The 19,141-nt window shown below is 30.9% G+C and overlaps 1 protein-coding gene across 2 annotated transcripts in view; it reads right to left on the reverse strand.

Moving 5' to 3' along the window:
• Nucleotides 1-19,141, reverse strand: part of PCSK5 (proprotein convertase subtilisin/kexin type 5) — an 868,299-nt gene that overhangs the window by 213,949 nt on the left and 635,209 nt on the right. For both annotated transcript variants that reach the window (XM_053702490.1, XM_053702492.1), the window contains exon 21: nucleotides 735-837. In XM_053702490.1, coding sequence (XP_053558465.1) covers nucleotides 735-837 — 103 coding nt within the window. The remainder of the gene's footprint in view (nucleotides 1-734; nucleotides 838-19,141) is intronic.

The following is a 19,141-nucleotide window of genomic DNA, read 5'->3' on the forward strand; positions in this document are numbered from 1 at the left end:
AAGCTGAGATCATGTTCGGAATTTATGACCTAGTGCTTTACCTTCTTACTTGGGTGTTTCTACCATTAACTGAACAAAACCTTTTTGCTAAACAGTTAAAACAATCACAACTGCAACCACTTTAGAAATATGCTTGTATTGTGGTAAATGTATATGTTTGTAGATGTAGACTACTCATATGTTTGTTTTATTATAGAAAAGTAGCTGGAAAGGAGATGCATTTCAGAAATTTAGCATGGGCCCTGCAGGGGTGTGGTCATGGATTTTCGCCCTAAACTTCGGCCAAGAATACAGAATTCATACAGACTTACCTGTGTGAAGTATCTCACCTTGAGGTTGTGTCTCACTATTTTAAAACGGATGAGGTTGTCTCCATTTTCTTTCTTTCTTTTTACATTTTTTCAGGTGTAAATATTAATGACGTACACATTTTTCGTGTTGCAGGAATTTTTTTCTCAAATGGGTTTTATTGAATATACGCTATTGTGTACAACTATTCAAATACCTAGTGCTATGAAATCTGGCAGTGCGTAACAAATAAATGACAATACTATAATAATAATAATAATAATAATAATAATAATAATAATAAAAAAGCAAGTTTTACAATTTGGAGAAATCTGAAGAATATGTTCTAAGGCTAACTTGTGCTTGATTTCTGATTTTACATCATTTTATATTAACCTTTTGAGAAGAAAAAAAAAAAAAAAAAAAAAAAAAAAGGATTGATTTACCTTGTAATGGAGCAGCCGATACAATTACTTCTTCCAGGCCCGGTGCACTTTGAACATGAAGCATCACAGGATATACAGCCCTCAGATTTATCCAGATATTGTCCTAAGAAAAAACAAGAGCAAATAAGTTTGCTTGATATCAGTGCACAACAATTCAGAAAAGCCATAACAAACAAGAATGAAGACAAATCAAAATGTTTATACAGGGAGATGAAACCCTTTGACATTGTAATAGAAATGTTTTAGTTACGAATATAAAAAAACTTTTTTTGTTTGCTTTTTTTTTTTTTTAAAAAAAAAGCACTTGTCTAATACTTGTAAGTGTGCACAAAAATAAATAAATTCTGTACCTAGTTTTCCTTAGCTTCACACAAGACAGTGATGGTTTGGAGCAGTGGATGAACTTAATTACAGCTATCTCTAATTAACCACAAACATACTAGGGATTTCAATTAATTTTGCAACTCATTATTAATAAAGTCCCATAAACCATATATAATGACTACAACTTCCCTTTAAAGTGAATGTCAAGTCACGTTCACCCCTCTTCCTCATCTTGTTAATTACCGAAAATAAACGTTAGTTTAAGTCATAATTGTTTTATAATTTAAGACTAAAACCATAATCGAAGGATTTATAACCCTACTTCGCTTACTTTCTTCCTCCGCCCGCCATCTTGTCCCTCGTATCTTATTTGATTGACATCGCCTTTAACGAATTATAGCTCATACCCCGTGGCGTCCAGCCCCTTTTTGCACACGTAATGCGATCAAACTGCGCATGCATTCCCTAACAAATCGTCATTGACAATCCATGCTCGTTCACGTGTAGCGCATGCGCAAACAATTCCTAACACCTAACGCATGCGCAATGTCTATCTACCTGTCAATCGCGATCCCCCGCCGCAATCCCTAAAGTGTTTAACCCCTAAACCGGCGCTCCCGGACCCCGCCGCCATCTACCTTACCTCCCCCGCCGCCATCTACCTTACCTACCCCGCCGCCATCTACCTTAGCTACCCCACCGCCATCTACCTTAGCTACCCCGCCGCCATCTACCTTAGCTACCCCGCCGCCATCTACCTTAGCTACCCCGCCGCCATCTACCTTACCTACTTACTAAAGTGAGCCCCTTACACCGCCGCCATCTACCTTGCCTACCCCCTAAAGTGAGCTCCTACCCCGCCGCCATCTATTTTAAAAATATTAACCCCTAATCTAATCCCCCCACACCGCCGCCAGCTATATTAACTATATTAACCCTAATTATATTAGGGTTAATATAGTTAATATCGTTATTATATTATATATATATTAAGTATAATAACCCCATCTAACTCTAACATCCCTAACTAAATTATTATTAAAATAAATCTAATTAATATTAATATTCTAAATACTTACCTATAAAATAAACCCTAAAATAATAAATAATTAATAATTACATTGTAGCGATTTTAGGGTTTATATTTATCTTACAGGCAACTTACAGGCAAAAGTACAAGGACAGAGTGCACCCAAGTACCCCGGATCAGTGACGGGGTACTTGGGTGCACTCTGTCCTTGTACTTTTTTGTATAACATTGACAAAGGCACAATGCAGTGCCGAAACGTTTGTTTTTTAAACTGAAACAATAAATACTAAGTTTTATTGCAAAGACCAGTGAGCTGCCTGCTTTTTGGAGAGAATATATATATATATATATATAATATAATAACGATATTAACTATATTAACCCTAATATAATTAGGGTTAATATATATAATATAATAACTATTAACTATATTAACCCTAATATAATTAGGGTTAATATAGCTGGCGGCAGTGTAGGGGGATTAGATTAGGGGTTAATGTGTTTAATATAGGAGGCGGCGGTGTAGGGGGATTAAATTAGGGGTTAATATTTTTAAAATAGATGGCGGTGGGGTAGGAGCTCACTTTAGGGGGTAGGTAAGGTAGATGGCGGCGGGGTAGGAGCTCACTTTAGGGGGTAGGTAAGGTAGATGGCAGCGGGGTAGCTAAGATAGATGGCGGCGGGGTAGCTAAGGTAGATGGCGGCGGGGTAGCTAAGGTAGATGGCGGCGGGTTAGCTAAGGTAGATGGCGGCGGGGTAGCTAAGGTAGATGGCGGCGGGGTAGCTAAGGTAGATGGCAGCGGGGTAGCTAAGGTAGATGGAGGCGTGGTAGCTAAGGTAGATGGCGGCGGGGTAGCTAAGGTAGATGGCGGCGGGGTAGCTAAGGTAGATGGCGGCGGGGTAGCTAAGGTAGATGGCGGCGGGGTAGCTAAGGTAGATGGCGGCGGGGAAGCTAAGGTAGATGGCGGCGGGGTAGCTAAGGTAGATGGCGGCGGGTTAGCTAAGGTAGATGGCGGCGGGGTAGCTAAGGTAGATGGCGGCGGGGTAGCTAAGGTAGATGGCGGCGGGGTAGCTAAGGTAGATGGCGCCGGGGTAGCTAAGGTAGATGGCAGCGGGGTAGCTAAGGTAGATGGCGGCGGGGTAGCTAAGGTAGATGGCGGTGGGGTAGCTAAGGTAGATGGAGGCGGGGTAGCTAAGGTAGATGGCGGCGGGGTAGCTAAGGTAGATGGCGGCGGGGTAGCTGAGGTAGATGACGGCGGGGGAGCTAAGGTAGATGGCGGCGGGGGAGCTAAGGTAGATGGCGGCGGGGGAGCTAAGGTAGATGGCGGCGGGGGAATTAAGGTAGATGGCGGCGGGGTAGCTAAGGTAGATGGCGGCGGGGTAGGTAAGGTAGATGGCGGCGGGGTAGGTAAGGTAGATGGCTGCGGGGTAGCTAAGGTAGATGGCGGCGGGGTAGCTGAGGTAGATGACGGCGGGGTAGCTGAGGTAGATGGTGGCGGGGTAGCTAAGTTAGATGGCGGCGGGGGAGCTAAGGTAGATGGCGGCGGGGGAGCTAAGGTAGATGGCGGCGGGGGAGCTAAGGTAGATGGCGGCGGGGTAGCTAAGGTAGATGGCGGCGGGGTAGGTAAGGTAGATGGCGGCGGGGTAGGTAAGGTAGATGGCTGCGGGGTAGGTAAGGTAGATGGCGGCGGGGGAGCTAAGGTAGATGGCGGTGAGTAGCTAAGGTAGATGGCGGCGGGGTAGCTAAGGTAGATGGCGGCGGGGTAGCTAAGGTAGATGGCGGCGGGGTAGCTAAGTTAGATGGCGGCGGGGTAGGTAAGGTAGATGGCGGCGGGGGAGGTAAGGTAGATGGTGGCGGGGGAGGTAAGGTAGATGGCGGCGGGGGAGGTAAGGTAGATGGCGACGGGGTCTGGGAGCGGCGATTTAGGGGTTAATAACTTTATTAGGTGGCGGCGGGGTCCGGGAGCGGCGGTTTAGGGGTTAATACATTTTTTGCGCATGTTAACAGCTGTTTCAAAATGCATGCGTAAATTGTTGTCTCCTCGGGAGTGCGCTTCAAGCCTACGTAAGAGAGCAGGAGGGACTGCTCTATAAGCAATACCGGAAGTCAAGGATGGGAGGAGTTGGCGTTCAAGATGTAGATAAGTTATAAATTAAATTATAATATCACAAGATGCTTATTTTCCAAAATAAATATTGCGGTTTACATTGCAAGTATATTGAGAATTAATAATGTTCATTAGAAAGCATATAATTTACATTCACTTTAAGAAAAGTAGTTATCATGTTTAATTTTTTTCTTAAAGCAATACGAAACACACATTTTTAAATTTCTTTGATCAATTTTGCTTCATTCGATTAGCCAATGAGAAGAGGGATATATGTACATTTTTAAAATTGCATGCTCTAATTGAAAGTTTGATTTTGACTTTACTGTCCCTATAAGTACATATATATACTATGGGTATATGGAATACAATTAACACTCTTGTATTAAAAGATGGAAATGCCAATGTTTCACTAGGTTTATTTGAATTCACACAGCCAGCAGATTTATATATATATATATATATATATATATATATATATATATATATATAATTATACTGTAAAATAGTATATTATGTATTTTAATTGTTTGCCATTGTTAGAAACGTGTTTTTAATTTTTGTTGTGTTTTTTTTTATTTTTAGGAACAATTGTGTATTGCGCAGATGACAGTGGCTGCAATTTTTTAATTTACAATAGTGTGTTTTTAAACTTTGTTTTATGTACATAGCATTTTTTAAAAAGAAGACGTTTGATTAACATTATATGTATTGAGCATCTACAAAACTGTACATTTTCACTGTACAGAATGGGTCTGTGTCTATTATGACGATCAAACTGTACGAAACGTGTTTACTTTTAATGTCACGTAAAACCTCTCTGAACATGGAGATCCTGCTTTGAACATTCCACCAACGGCAGAGAACCCTCACATCCCACAGTGAAGTGTACTAAAACACCTCTAGACTATCTTTACCGATATAGCGCAACTGCTGAAACCCGCGCTGCACGTAATTTCACCTTGCACATCAGGGAATCACATAAACCCCACCGGCAGTTCATAAACTTTTGAAACTGACGGCGCATAAGAAAATTAAAAAAAAAGTTAAATCTCCCGTAAAACTCTAACTCGCCTCCAAAAAATAAAACCGACACGTAAAAACCCCTATATCTGCAATCCCCCCACATCGCAACTAATAATAAAATTATTAACCCCTAAACCGACAACCCCCCACAATGCAATATGCCTAATTAAACTATTAACCCCTCATCCGCCATTCACCCACATTGCAATCTACCTAATAAAAGTATTAACCCCTAAACCGCCAAACCCCCACATCGCAAAGTAACTAATTAACTTATTAACGCCTAAACTGCCAACCCCCCCACAACGCAAATAACTAATTTAATTTCTAAGCCCCCTAACCTAACACCCCCTAAATTAACCCCAAATTACATAAAATACTAAATTACAATTAAAATAAACAATCCTAATAGTACTAAAAAAAAACTAAGATTAAATTAATCTAAAAATAAAAAAATAAAAAAATCTAACATTACAAAAAATAATAAACCAAATTATCAAAAATAAAAAAATTAAACCTAATCCCTAAGAAAATAAAAAGCCCCCCCCCAATATAAAAACACCCCCTAATCTAATACTACACTAAAAATAGCCCTTAAAAAGGCTTTTTGTAGGGCATTGTAGGACATTGCCCTAAGTTAAACACCCACCAAACCCCCAAAACAAAAAAAAACAAACGCTAAAAAACCTAAGCTACCCATTGCCCCTAAAATGGCATTTGTATGGACATTGCCCTTAAAGGGGCATTCAGCTCTTTTACTGTCCAATAAAATCCATAAAAAAAATAAAATAAAAAATAGCCTAAGTCTAATCCCCATATAGGTACTCCCGGTTCCTGAAGTCCGGCGGTGAAGTCTTCTTCCAAGCGGCAACATCGTCTGCCATCACGGCGACCTCTTCTATCTTTATCCAGGACCGCTGAACTGAAGACCGGCTACCGCGGAGCCATGGAGCATGGAGGATCCTCTTCGTACAATCACCGCCGTACAATGAATATTGAATGCAAGTTACGCATTTAAATATGGCGTACCTTGCATTCATAGGATGAGAGCTACTGAAATCCTATTGGCTGATTTAAAAAAGAGCTGAATGCCCTTTTAAGGGCAATGCCCATACAAATGCCCCTTTAGGGGCAATGGGTAGTTTAGGATTTTTTCGTGTTAGTTTTTTTTATTTTGGGGGGTTTGGTGGGTGTGTGGGTGGGGGGTTACTGTTAAGGGGAACTTAGTTTTTTTTTAAATGTAAAAGAGCTTATTAATTTAGAGCAATGCCCTACAAAAAGGCCCTTTTAAGGGCTATTGGTGATTGGGGGTGTTTTTATTTTGGGGGGCTTTTTTATTTTCATAGGGATTAGGTTTAAAAAAAAAATTTATAATTTGGTTTATTATTTTCTGTAATGTTAGACATTTTTATTTTTTGTAATTTTAGATTCATTTAAACTTGTTTTTTTTTTTTTTAAAGTAATGTTAGGTTTTTTTTATTTTAATTGTAATTTAGTTTTTTTTAATTTTAGGTAATTGGGGTTAATTTAGGGTGTTAGGTTAGGGGTTTAGTAATTTACATAGTTATTTACGTTGTGGGGGGTTGGCGGTTTAGGAGTTAATAGCTTAATTAGGTTAATTGCGTTGTGGGGGGTTGGCGGTTTAGGGGTTAATATACTTTATTAAGTAGTTTGCGATGTGGGTGAATGGCAGATTAGGAGTTAATAGTTTAATTACGCATATTGCGATATGGGGGTTCGGCGGATAAGGGGTTAATATACTTTATAAGGTAATTTGCGATGTGGGTGAATGGTGGATTAGGGGTTAATAGTTTAATTAGGCATATTGCGATGTGGGGGTTCGGCGGTTTAGGGGTTAATATACTTTGTTAGCTATTACAGTGGGGGATTGCGGTTGACAGGTAGATATTGCGCATGTGTTAGGTGTTAGTTTATAATTTCCCAATTTTCGACGTGTAAGTCCTTGCGCTGAATATGTGATACTAACTTGCGAAACGGTTCTAACTTAGCTTATGGGAGTAAAATTAGCGGGCGATGGGTGAATGCGGCGCCGTATATGTGATAGCAAAACCGGACTAAAGACTGGCGTCGCTGGCTTTTGCGGGCGATGCCGCATATGTAATCTTGGCCGTGATCCTTTTAGAACATTTCACCTGCACTTTCGATTGCAATATGGATACCTTTACAACATAGCACTATTATGATGATGCTTTGAACATTGGGTATTGGTCTTTGAGCAAACAGAAAAAAAAATAAGGAGTACTTTGCATAAATAATTTGACAGATACGATAAGGAAGTCTGCTCTTCCTACCAGCTCGGCCCTTTTTGGCCTAGATCACAAGTGGAGCACTAATTTATTGCACGACCATAAACGGGCAAATTCGCATGATAAATAACCAGCCATTACAAGTGTAAAATAACCTCCATTTTTTTTTATTTATTTTTTTAATAAAAAAAAAACATGCAAAAAGCAGTTTTGAGGGTTTAAAGTTGGCGAGTATGGGGTGTTAGAAAAAATAGCACTGAAAAGTGCCTTTACATTGCAGTCTATGAGAATTGTGTGTTCCCTGTAAATATATATGTATTTGAATATATTCATATACTATATTTATGTGTTAATATGTGTATATACATATATATCTATGTGTTAATATGTGTATATACATATATATCTATGTGTTAATATGTGTATATAGATATATATTTATGTGTTAATATGTGTATATAGATATATATTTATGTGTTAATATGTGTATATACATATATATTTATGTGTTAATATGTGTATATACATATATATTTATGTGTTAATATGTGTATATACATATATATCTATGTGTTAATATGTGTATATACATATATATTTATGTGTTAATATGTGTATATACATATATATTTATGTGTTAATATGTGTATATACATATATATCTATGTGTTAATATGTGTATATACATATATATTTATGTGTTAATATGTGTATATACATATATATTTATGTGTTAATATGTGTATATACATATATATTTATGTGTTAATATGTGTATATACATATATATCTATGTGTTAATATATTCATATACATATATATCTATGTGTTAATATGTGTATATACATATATATCTATGTGTTAATATGTGTATATACATATATATCTATGTGTTAATATGTGTATATATACATATATATATTTATGTGTTAATATGTGTATATACATATATATCTATGTGTTAATATGTGTATATATACATATATATTTATGTGTTAATATGTGTATATACATATATATTTATGTGTTAATATGTGTATATACATATATATTTATGTGGTAATATGTGTATATACATATATATCTATGTGTTAATATGTGTATATACATATATATCTATGTGTTAATATGTGTATATAGATATATATTTATGTGTTAATATGTGTATATAGATATATATCTATGTGTTAATATGTGTATATACATATATATTTATGTGTTAATATGTGTATATACATATATATTTATGTGTTAATATGTGTATATATACATATATATTTATGTGTTAATATGTGTATATAGATATATAGTTATGTGTTAATATGTGTATATACATATATATTTATGTGTTAATATGTTTATATAGATATATATTTATGTGGTAATATGTGTATATACATATATATTTATGTGTTAATATGTGTATATACATATATATTTATGTGTTAATATGTGTATATACATATATATTTATGTGTTAATATGTGTATATAGATATATATTTATGTGTTAATATGTGTATATACATATATATTTATGTGTTAATATGTGTATATACATATATATCTATGTGTTAATATGTGTATATACAGATATATTTATGTGCTAATATGTGTATATACATATATATCTATGTGTTAATATGTATATATACATATATATTTATGTGTTAATATGTGTATATACATATATATATATGTGTTAATATGTGTATATACATATATATTTATGTGTTAATATGTGTATATACATATATATCTATGTGTTAATATGTGTATATACATATATATCTATGTGTTAATATGTGTATATACATATATATCTATGTGTTAATATGTGTATATACATATATATCTATGTGTTAATATGTGTATATACATATATATCTATGTGTTAATATGTGTATATACATATATATGTGTTAATATGTGTATATACATATATATTTATGTGTTAATATGTGTATATACATATATATCTATGTGTTAATATGTGTATATACATATATATCTATGTGTTAATATGTGTATATACATATATATCTATGTGTTAATATGTGTATATACATATATATCTATGTGTTAATATGTGTATATAGATATATATTTATGTGTTAATATGTGTATATACATATATATCTATGTGTTAATATGTGTATATATACATATATATCTATGTGTTAATATGTGTATATACATATATATCTATGTGTTAATATGTGTATATACATATATATTTATGTGTTAATATGTGTATATACAGATATATTTATGTGCTAATATGTGTATATACATATATATCTATGTGTTAATATGTATATATACATATATATTTATGTGTTAATATGTGTATATACATATATATATATGTGTTAATATGTGTATATACATAGATATCTATGTGTTAACATGTGTATATAGATATATATTTATGTGTTAATATGTGTATATACATATATATTTATGTGTTAATATGTGTATATACATATATATATATATATATATATATATATGTGTTAATATGTGTATATACATATATATTTATGTGTTAATATGTGTATATACATATATATCTATGTGTTAATATGTGTATATACATATATATTTATGTGTTAATATGTGTATATAGATATATATTTATGTGTTAATATGTGTATATACATATATATTTATGTGTTAATATGTGTATATAGATATATATTTATGTGTTAATATGTGTATATACATATATATTTATGTGTTAATATGTGTATATACATATATATTTATGTGTTAATATGTGTATATACATATATATTTATGTGTTAATATGTGTATATACATATATATATATATGTGTTAATATGTGTATATACATATATATTTATGTGTTAATATGTGTATATACATATATATCTATGTGTTAATATGTGTATATACATATATATCTATGTGTTAATATGTGTATATACATATATATCTATGTGTTAATATGTGTATATACATATATATCTATGTGTTAATATGTGTATATACATATATATCTATGTGTTAATATGTGTATATACATATATATATATGTGTTAATATGTGTATATACATATATATTTATGTGTTAATATGTGTATATACATATATATCTATGTGTTAATATGTGTATATACATATATATCTATGTGTTAATATGTGTATATACATATATATCTATGTGTTAATATGTGTATATACATATATATCTATGTGTTAATATGTGTATATAGATATATATTTATGTGTTAATATGTGTATATACATATATATCTATGTGTTAATATGTGTATATATACATATATATCTATGTGTTAATATGTGTATATACATATATATCTATGTGTTAATATGTGTATATACATATATATTTATGTGTTAATATGTGTATATACAGATATATTTATGTGCTAATATGTGTATATACATATATATTTATGTGTTAATATGTGTATATACATATATATTTATGTGTTAATATGTGTATATACATATATATCTATGTGTTAATATGTGTATATACATATATATTTATGTGTTAATATGTGTATATACATATATATTTATGTGTTAATATGTGTATATACATATATATCTATGTGTTAATATGTGTATATACATATATATTTATGTGTTAATATGTGTATATACATATATATTTATGTGTTAATATGTATATATACATATATATTTATGTGTTAATATGTGTATATACATATATATCTATGTGTTAATATATTCATATACATATATATCTATGTGTTAATATGTGTATATACATATATATATCTATGTGTTAATATGTGTATATACATATATATCTATGTGTTAATATGTGTATATATACATATATATTTATGTGTTAATATGTGTATATACATATATATCTATGTGTTAATATGTGTATATATACATATATATTTATGTGTTAATATGTGTATATACATATATATCTATGTGTTAATATGTGTATATATACATATATATTTATGTGTTAATATGTGTATATACATATATATTTATGTGTTAATATGTGTATATACATATATATTTATGTGGTAATATGTGTATATACATATATATCTATGTGTTAATATGTGTATATACATATATATCTATGTGTTAATATGTGTATATAGATATATATTTATGTGTTAATATGTGTATATAGATATATATCTATGTGTTAATATGTTTATATACATATATATTTATGTGTTAATATGTGTATATACATATATATTTATGTGTTAATATGTGTATATATACATATATATTTATGTGTTAATATGTGTATATAGATATATAGTTATGTGTTAATATGTGTATATACATATATATTTATGTGTTAATATGTTTATATAGATATATATTTATGTGGTAATATGTGTATATACATATATATTTATGTGTTAATATGTGTATATACATATATATTTATGTGTTAATATGTGTATATACATATATATTTATGTGTTAATATGTGTATATAGATATATATTTATGTGTTAATATGTGTATATACATATATATTTATGTGTTAATATGTGTATATACATATATATTTATGTGTTAATATGTGTATATACATATATATTTATGTGTTAATATGTGTATATACATATATATCTATGTGTTAATATGTGTATATACATATATATCTATGTGTTAATATGTGTATATACATATATATTTATGTGTTAATATGTGTATATACATATATATTTATGTGTTAATATGTGTATATACATATATATCTATGTGTTAATATGTGTATATACATATATATCTATGTGTTAATATGTGTATATACAGATATATTTATGTGCTAATATGTGTATATACATATATATCTATGTGTTAATATGTATATATACATATATATTTATGTGTTAATATGTGTATATACATATATATATATGTGTTAATATGTGTATATACATATATATTTATGTGTTAATATGTGTATATACATATATATCTATGTGTTAATATGTGTATATACATATATATCTATGTGTTAATATGTGTATATACATATATATCTATGTGTTAATATGTGTATATACATATATATCTATGTGTTAATATGTGTATATACATATATATCTATGTGTTAATATGTGTATATACATATATATCTATGTGTTAATATGTGTATATACATATATATTTATGTGTTAATATGTGTATATACATATATATCTATGTGTTAATATGTGTATATACATATATATCTATGTGTTAATATGTGTATATACATATATATCTATGTGTTAATATGTGTATATACATATATATCTATGTGTTAATATGTGTATATACATATATATCTATGTGTTAATATGTGTATATAGATATATATTTATGTGTTAATATGTGTATATACATATATATCTATGTGTTAATATGTGTATATATACATATATATCTATGTGTTAATATGTGTATATACATATATATCTATGTGTTAATATGTGTATATACATATATATTTATGTGTTAATATGTGTATATACAGATATATTTATGTGCTAATATGTGTATATACATATATATCTATGTGTTAATATGTATATATACATATATATTTATGTGTTAATATGTGTATATACATATATATATATGTGTTAATATGTGTATATACATATATATCTATGTGTTAATATGTGTATATAGATATATATTTATGTGTTAATATGTGTATATACATATATATTTATGTGTTAATATGTGTATATACATATATATATATATATGTGTGTTAATATGTGTATATACATATATATTTATGTGTTAATATGTGTATATACATATATATCTATGTGTTAATATGTGTATATACATATATATTTATGTGTTAATATGTGTATATAGATATATATTTATGTGTTAATATGTGTATATACATATATATTTATGTGTTAATATGTGTATATAGATATATATTTATGTGTTAATATGTGTATATACATATATATTTATGTGTTAATATGTGTATATACATATATATTTATGTGTTAATATGTGTATATACATATATATTTATGTGTTAATATGTGTATATACATATATATATATATGTGTTAATATGTGTATATACATATATATCTATGTGTTAATATGTGTATATACATATATATTTATGTGTTAATATGTGTATATACATATATATTTATGTGTTAATATGTGTATATACATATATATTTATGTGTTAATATGTGTATATATATATATATATATTTATGTGTTAATATGTGTATATACATATATATTTATGTGTTAATATGTGTATATACATATATATTTATGTGTTAATATGTGTATATACATATATATATATGTGTTAATATGTGTATATACATATATATCTATGTGTTAATATGTGTATATACATATATATTTATGTGTTAATATGTGTATATACATATATATCTATGTGTTAATATGTGTATATACATATATATCTATGTGTTAATATGTGTATATACATATATATCTATGTGTTAATATGTGTATATACATATATATTTATGTGTTAATATGTGTATATACATATATATCTATGTGTTAATATGTGTATATACATATATATCTATGTGTTAATATGTGTATATACATATATATCTATGTGTTAATATGTGTATATACATATATATTTATGTGTTAATATGTGTATATACATATATATCTATGTGTTAATATGTGTATATACATATATATCTATGTGTTAATATGTGTATATACATATATATCTATGTGTTAATATGTGTATATACATATATATTTATGTGTTAATATGTGTATATACATATATATTTATGTGTTAATATGTGTATATACATATATATATATATATATGTTAATATGTGTATATACATATATATCTATGTGTTAATATGTGTATATACATATATATCTATGTGTTAATATGTATATATACATATATATTTATGTGTTAATATGTGTATATACATATATATTTATGTGTTAATATGTGTATATACATATATATCTATGTGTTAATATGTGTATATACATATATATCTATGTGTTAATATGTGTATATACATATATATCTATGTGTTAATATGTGTATATACATATATATCTATGTGTTAATATGTGTATATACATATATATTTATGTGTTAATATGTGTATATACATATATATTTATGTGTTAATATGTGTATATACATATATATCTATATGTTAATATGTGTATATACATATATATTTATGTGTTAATATGTGTATATACATATATATCTATGTGTTAATATGTGTATATACATATATATCTATGTGTTAATATGTGTATATACATATATATTTATGTGTTAATATGTGTATATACATATATATTTATGTGTTAATATGTGTATATACATATATATCTATGTGTTAATATGTGTATATACATATATATTTATGTGTTAATATGTGTATATACATATATATCTATGTGTTAATATGTGTATATACATATGTATCTATGTGTTAATATGTGTATATATACATATATATTTATGTGTTAATATGTGTATATACATATATATTTATGTGTTAATATGTGTATATACATATATATTTATGTGTTAATATGTGTATATACATATATATCTATGTGTTAATATGTGTATATACATATATATCTATGTGTTAATATGTGTATATACATATATATTTATGTGTTAATATGTGTATATACATATATATTTATGTGTTAATATGTGTATATACATATATATCTATGTGTTAATATATTCATATACATTTACAATATGCTGCCCATCGCTGCACGACTTACCCCCTTCACTGCACTAGTTCTCATGCCAAGTCTCACAGAATGAGAAAGAGGCTCCCATTGGAGCCTATGGAAGCGTGCTCTGATGAGTGCAAAGCTTTCGTGCAATGCATGCTCTGGTATTACTAAGTGGAGCGCAAATACCGCTTTCATGGAAGCAATATTTTGCACTCCACTAATATTCTAGCCCATTATTTGGTTTTAGCAGAAACAGCTATTACATATAAAAAAATAAACAAACTTAAAGGGTCATAAAACACAACATTTTTCTTCCATGATTTAGATAGATAATACAATTTTAAACAACTTTAAAATTAACTTTTATTATTTCATTTGCTTCATTCTTTTGGTATTCTTTGTTAAAGGATCAGCAATGCACTACTTGGAACTAGCTGAAAACCAATCAAGAGGCATTTATGTTCTGCCACCAATCAGCAGCTTCTGATCCTATCTAGGTATACTTTTCACAAAGGATATAACGAGAACAAATCAAATTAGATAGAAATAAAATGTTATTTCAAATAGCATGCAATACCTAAATCAGGAAAGAAAAAAATTGTGTTTCATGTGCCTTTAACGGGACAGTGTACACCAATTTCATATTACTGAATGTAAGAGGTACTGCTATAATGAATAATATGCACAGATACTGATCTAAAAAGCCAGTTTAAAAACTTTCAAAAACTTACTTAGAAGCTCCCAGTTTAGCTCTGTTGCCAGTAGCGGAACTACTCAACAGAAGGCCCTGGTGCAAGATTTGTCTGGGCCCCCCCAAAGGTAACTCAGCAGAAAGCAAAAGTATCAATATACATTCTGCTCTGTATAATGATTTTGAGGATAGAAATATAGATCAATAGACAGATGGACCTACAACCTGCACTAATAAAATGCTCCCCTGCATTAGGATTGTAAACATTCTGCACACAGCTATGTATAGGCTGGCTATTATGGGCCCCCTCTTGGGCCCTGGTGCGACTGCACCTGCTGCACCAATGGTAGTTCCACCCCTGACTGTTGCTGAGGTTAGGCTGGGAGACCCAGTGAAAGGGGCTGGTAAAAGCAGAAAGAGCAGACCCCCCCCCCCTTCTTCCCTGCATATGAAAAGACCCAGTACACACACAGGAACACCAGGAATCTGTAGACTTCTGTCTACATCTGATACTTTGGGGCTTAGGTAGGACTCTGAAAATCAGCACATTATTAAAAAATAAGCAAAACTTTACATTGTTAGAAAAACATACCCAGATGGGCTATATAAATGGATCATCTACAAAACATTTATGCAATGAAAAATCTAATGTACAATGTCCCTTTAAAGGAACAATTTCACATAGATTGCATGGGTATCTGCAACTTGTATATGAAGTTATTAAAGGGAAAACAATTTTACAGTACATTGTCCATCTAAAAAAAAGTCTATAAATGTCTGAACCAAGAATATAAAACAAAAAACAAAAACCTGGAGACTATAACATTCATGCACTTAAAGTGATTGTAAACGTAATCGCGGGCGCTTCTGCACTTCTCGCTGTAATGATTGTACTCCACTTGCAATCATGGCCGTAATCATTCTGGGAGTAATCAGTGTAACTATGATCAAAATATAACCCCACTTTCATTCATGATTACTTAGCTTCTAAATAAAAGTGTTTTTAGAGCTAATCGCTCCGATTTACTCATACCGCTCCTCCTCCCGGCCCCGATCTACACTTTATTTTCTTCAGTGATGATTCTTGATTTTGCAATTGATCTAAAGGGTGTGCTGTGTAAGGGCTTGGCCGCATAAAGGCCAGAAAATCAATTGGCTGAATCAAGAAACATCACTGAAGAAAATAAAGTGTAGATCGGTGCCGGGAGGAGAAGCGGTATGAGAAAATTGGAGCGATTAGCTCTAAAAACACTTTTATTTAGAAGCTAAGTAATCATGAATGAAAGTGGGGTTATATTTTAATCATAGTTACACTGATTACTCCCAGAAGGATTATGGCCAATAATTCAAATCAGCCAATAGGATTTAAGCAGATCTCATCCTATTGGCTGATTTGAATTTTTCAGCAAATAGGAATGCAACGGTACCCCAATATAAAAGGGGTACCTTGCATTCAAGCTTCAGTGTGCGGCAGTCGATTGCATGAAGAGGACATTCCACGCTGGATGACGCCGCGGTCCTGGACAGGAATGAAGATAGAAGATGGCCCTGCGATGGAGGAAGATGTCGCCTCCTGTATGAAGACTTCTTGCCGCCTGGATGAAGATGAATGTCCGGACTTCAGGAACTGTGAGTAGATTTCCTAGGATTAGTGTTAGTTTTTTTTGGGTGGTTTTTTTTTTTAAATTAGGGCTTTTTTATTTTAATGGGCATTAAAAGAGCTGAATGCCCTTTTAAGGGCAATGGCCATACAAATGCCCTTTGGGTAGCTTAGAATTTTTTAGAGTAAGGTTTTTTTATTTTGGGGGGTTGGTTGGGTGGGGGGTTTTACTTTTCGGGGGGACAGTCATTTTTTAAGGTAAAATAGCTGTTTAACTTAGGGCAATGCCCTACAAAAGGCCCTTTTAAGGGCTATTGGTAGTTTATTGTTAAGTTGGGGGGGGTTTTGGGGGGTCACTTTTTTGTTTTTATGACACTTTCTCCCCATTGATGTCTATGGGGGAAAGCGTGCATGAGCTTGTAATGTCAGGCCTTTGGTTTTGTGCGTTATGGAGCTTAATGCACCATACCGCACAACAAGAGAAGTTTTTTCAGTAACTTTTAATGGCAGCCCTATGGAAAGTGCGAATCGCGATACCACTCATTTTTTTGCATTATTTACGCAACCAGTATAGCGCAAAACTTGTAATCTTGGTGAGTATTTGTTATGTTTTCTGGACATAGAAGCACCTGTTTCCTGTAAAAGGTCTATTACAACATGGGTTAGCCTTAGGGGTGTAGGACCCTTGCAGGTTCACAAAGGGTTTTTGCTGAAGGGGGAGCCATGCTGGGGACAACATGGTGGAATCCATAGTGGGTGGTCCATAGGTGATGGTAGAGAAGCTGATGGCTGATAGCAATTGCACCTTCAAAATTGTGACTGTCAGTTAGTATAGTATATACACTTAGTATGTAGGATATATTAGCACATGTGCAGTGCACTGTGTCACGTCTTCATGGCAGTGGAAAGGCCACCTCCATATTTGTAAAGGTAAAAGTATTTTGTGCTGTTTGTGAATAGAGTGGTACAAAAAAAGGAAAACTAAAGTGACGCTACAATGTGAGGTACAAAAAATTATTTTACTGAATAAAGGGGTTAAATTATTGCTTTGTCACTATTAAAAATGGGGTAAAATGTAGTTCTGTATATTGCTGCTCCTGTGAAGAGGTTAAATCATTAATCTTTGTAATAAAGGGAGTCGGGACATGAAACCCAAAAATTTTCTTTCATCTTTTTGATAGAACTTACAATTTTAAACAGCTTTCCAGTTTTCTTCTATTATCTAAATATGCTTCTTTCTCTTGGTATCCTTTGTTGAAGGAGCAAAAATGCACTACTAGGAACTAGCTTAACATATCTGGTGTGCCAATGACAAGAGGCATATACAGTGTGTGCAGCCACAAATTAACAGCTAGCTCCCAGTTACACATTGCCTACCTGGATATGCTTTCAACAAAACATGCTAATATAACGAAGCAAATTAGATTACAAAAGTAAATTTGAATGTTTTTTAAAAAAAATTTTGCTCTGTAATCTAAATTATGAAAGAAACACTTTGGCCTAGATTTAGAGTTGGGCGGTAGCCGTCAAAACCAGCGTTAGAGGCTCCTAACGCTGGTTTTTACCGCCCGCTGGTATTTGGAGTCAGT

The sequence above is a fragment of the Bombina bombina genome, chromosome 2 (assembly GCF_027579735.1).
Source record: "Bombina bombina isolate aBomBom1 chromosome 2, aBomBom1.pri, whole genome shotgun sequence".
Taxonomy (NCBI): domain Eukaryota; kingdom Metazoa; phylum Chordata; class Amphibia; order Anura; family Bombinatoridae; genus Bombina; species Bombina bombina.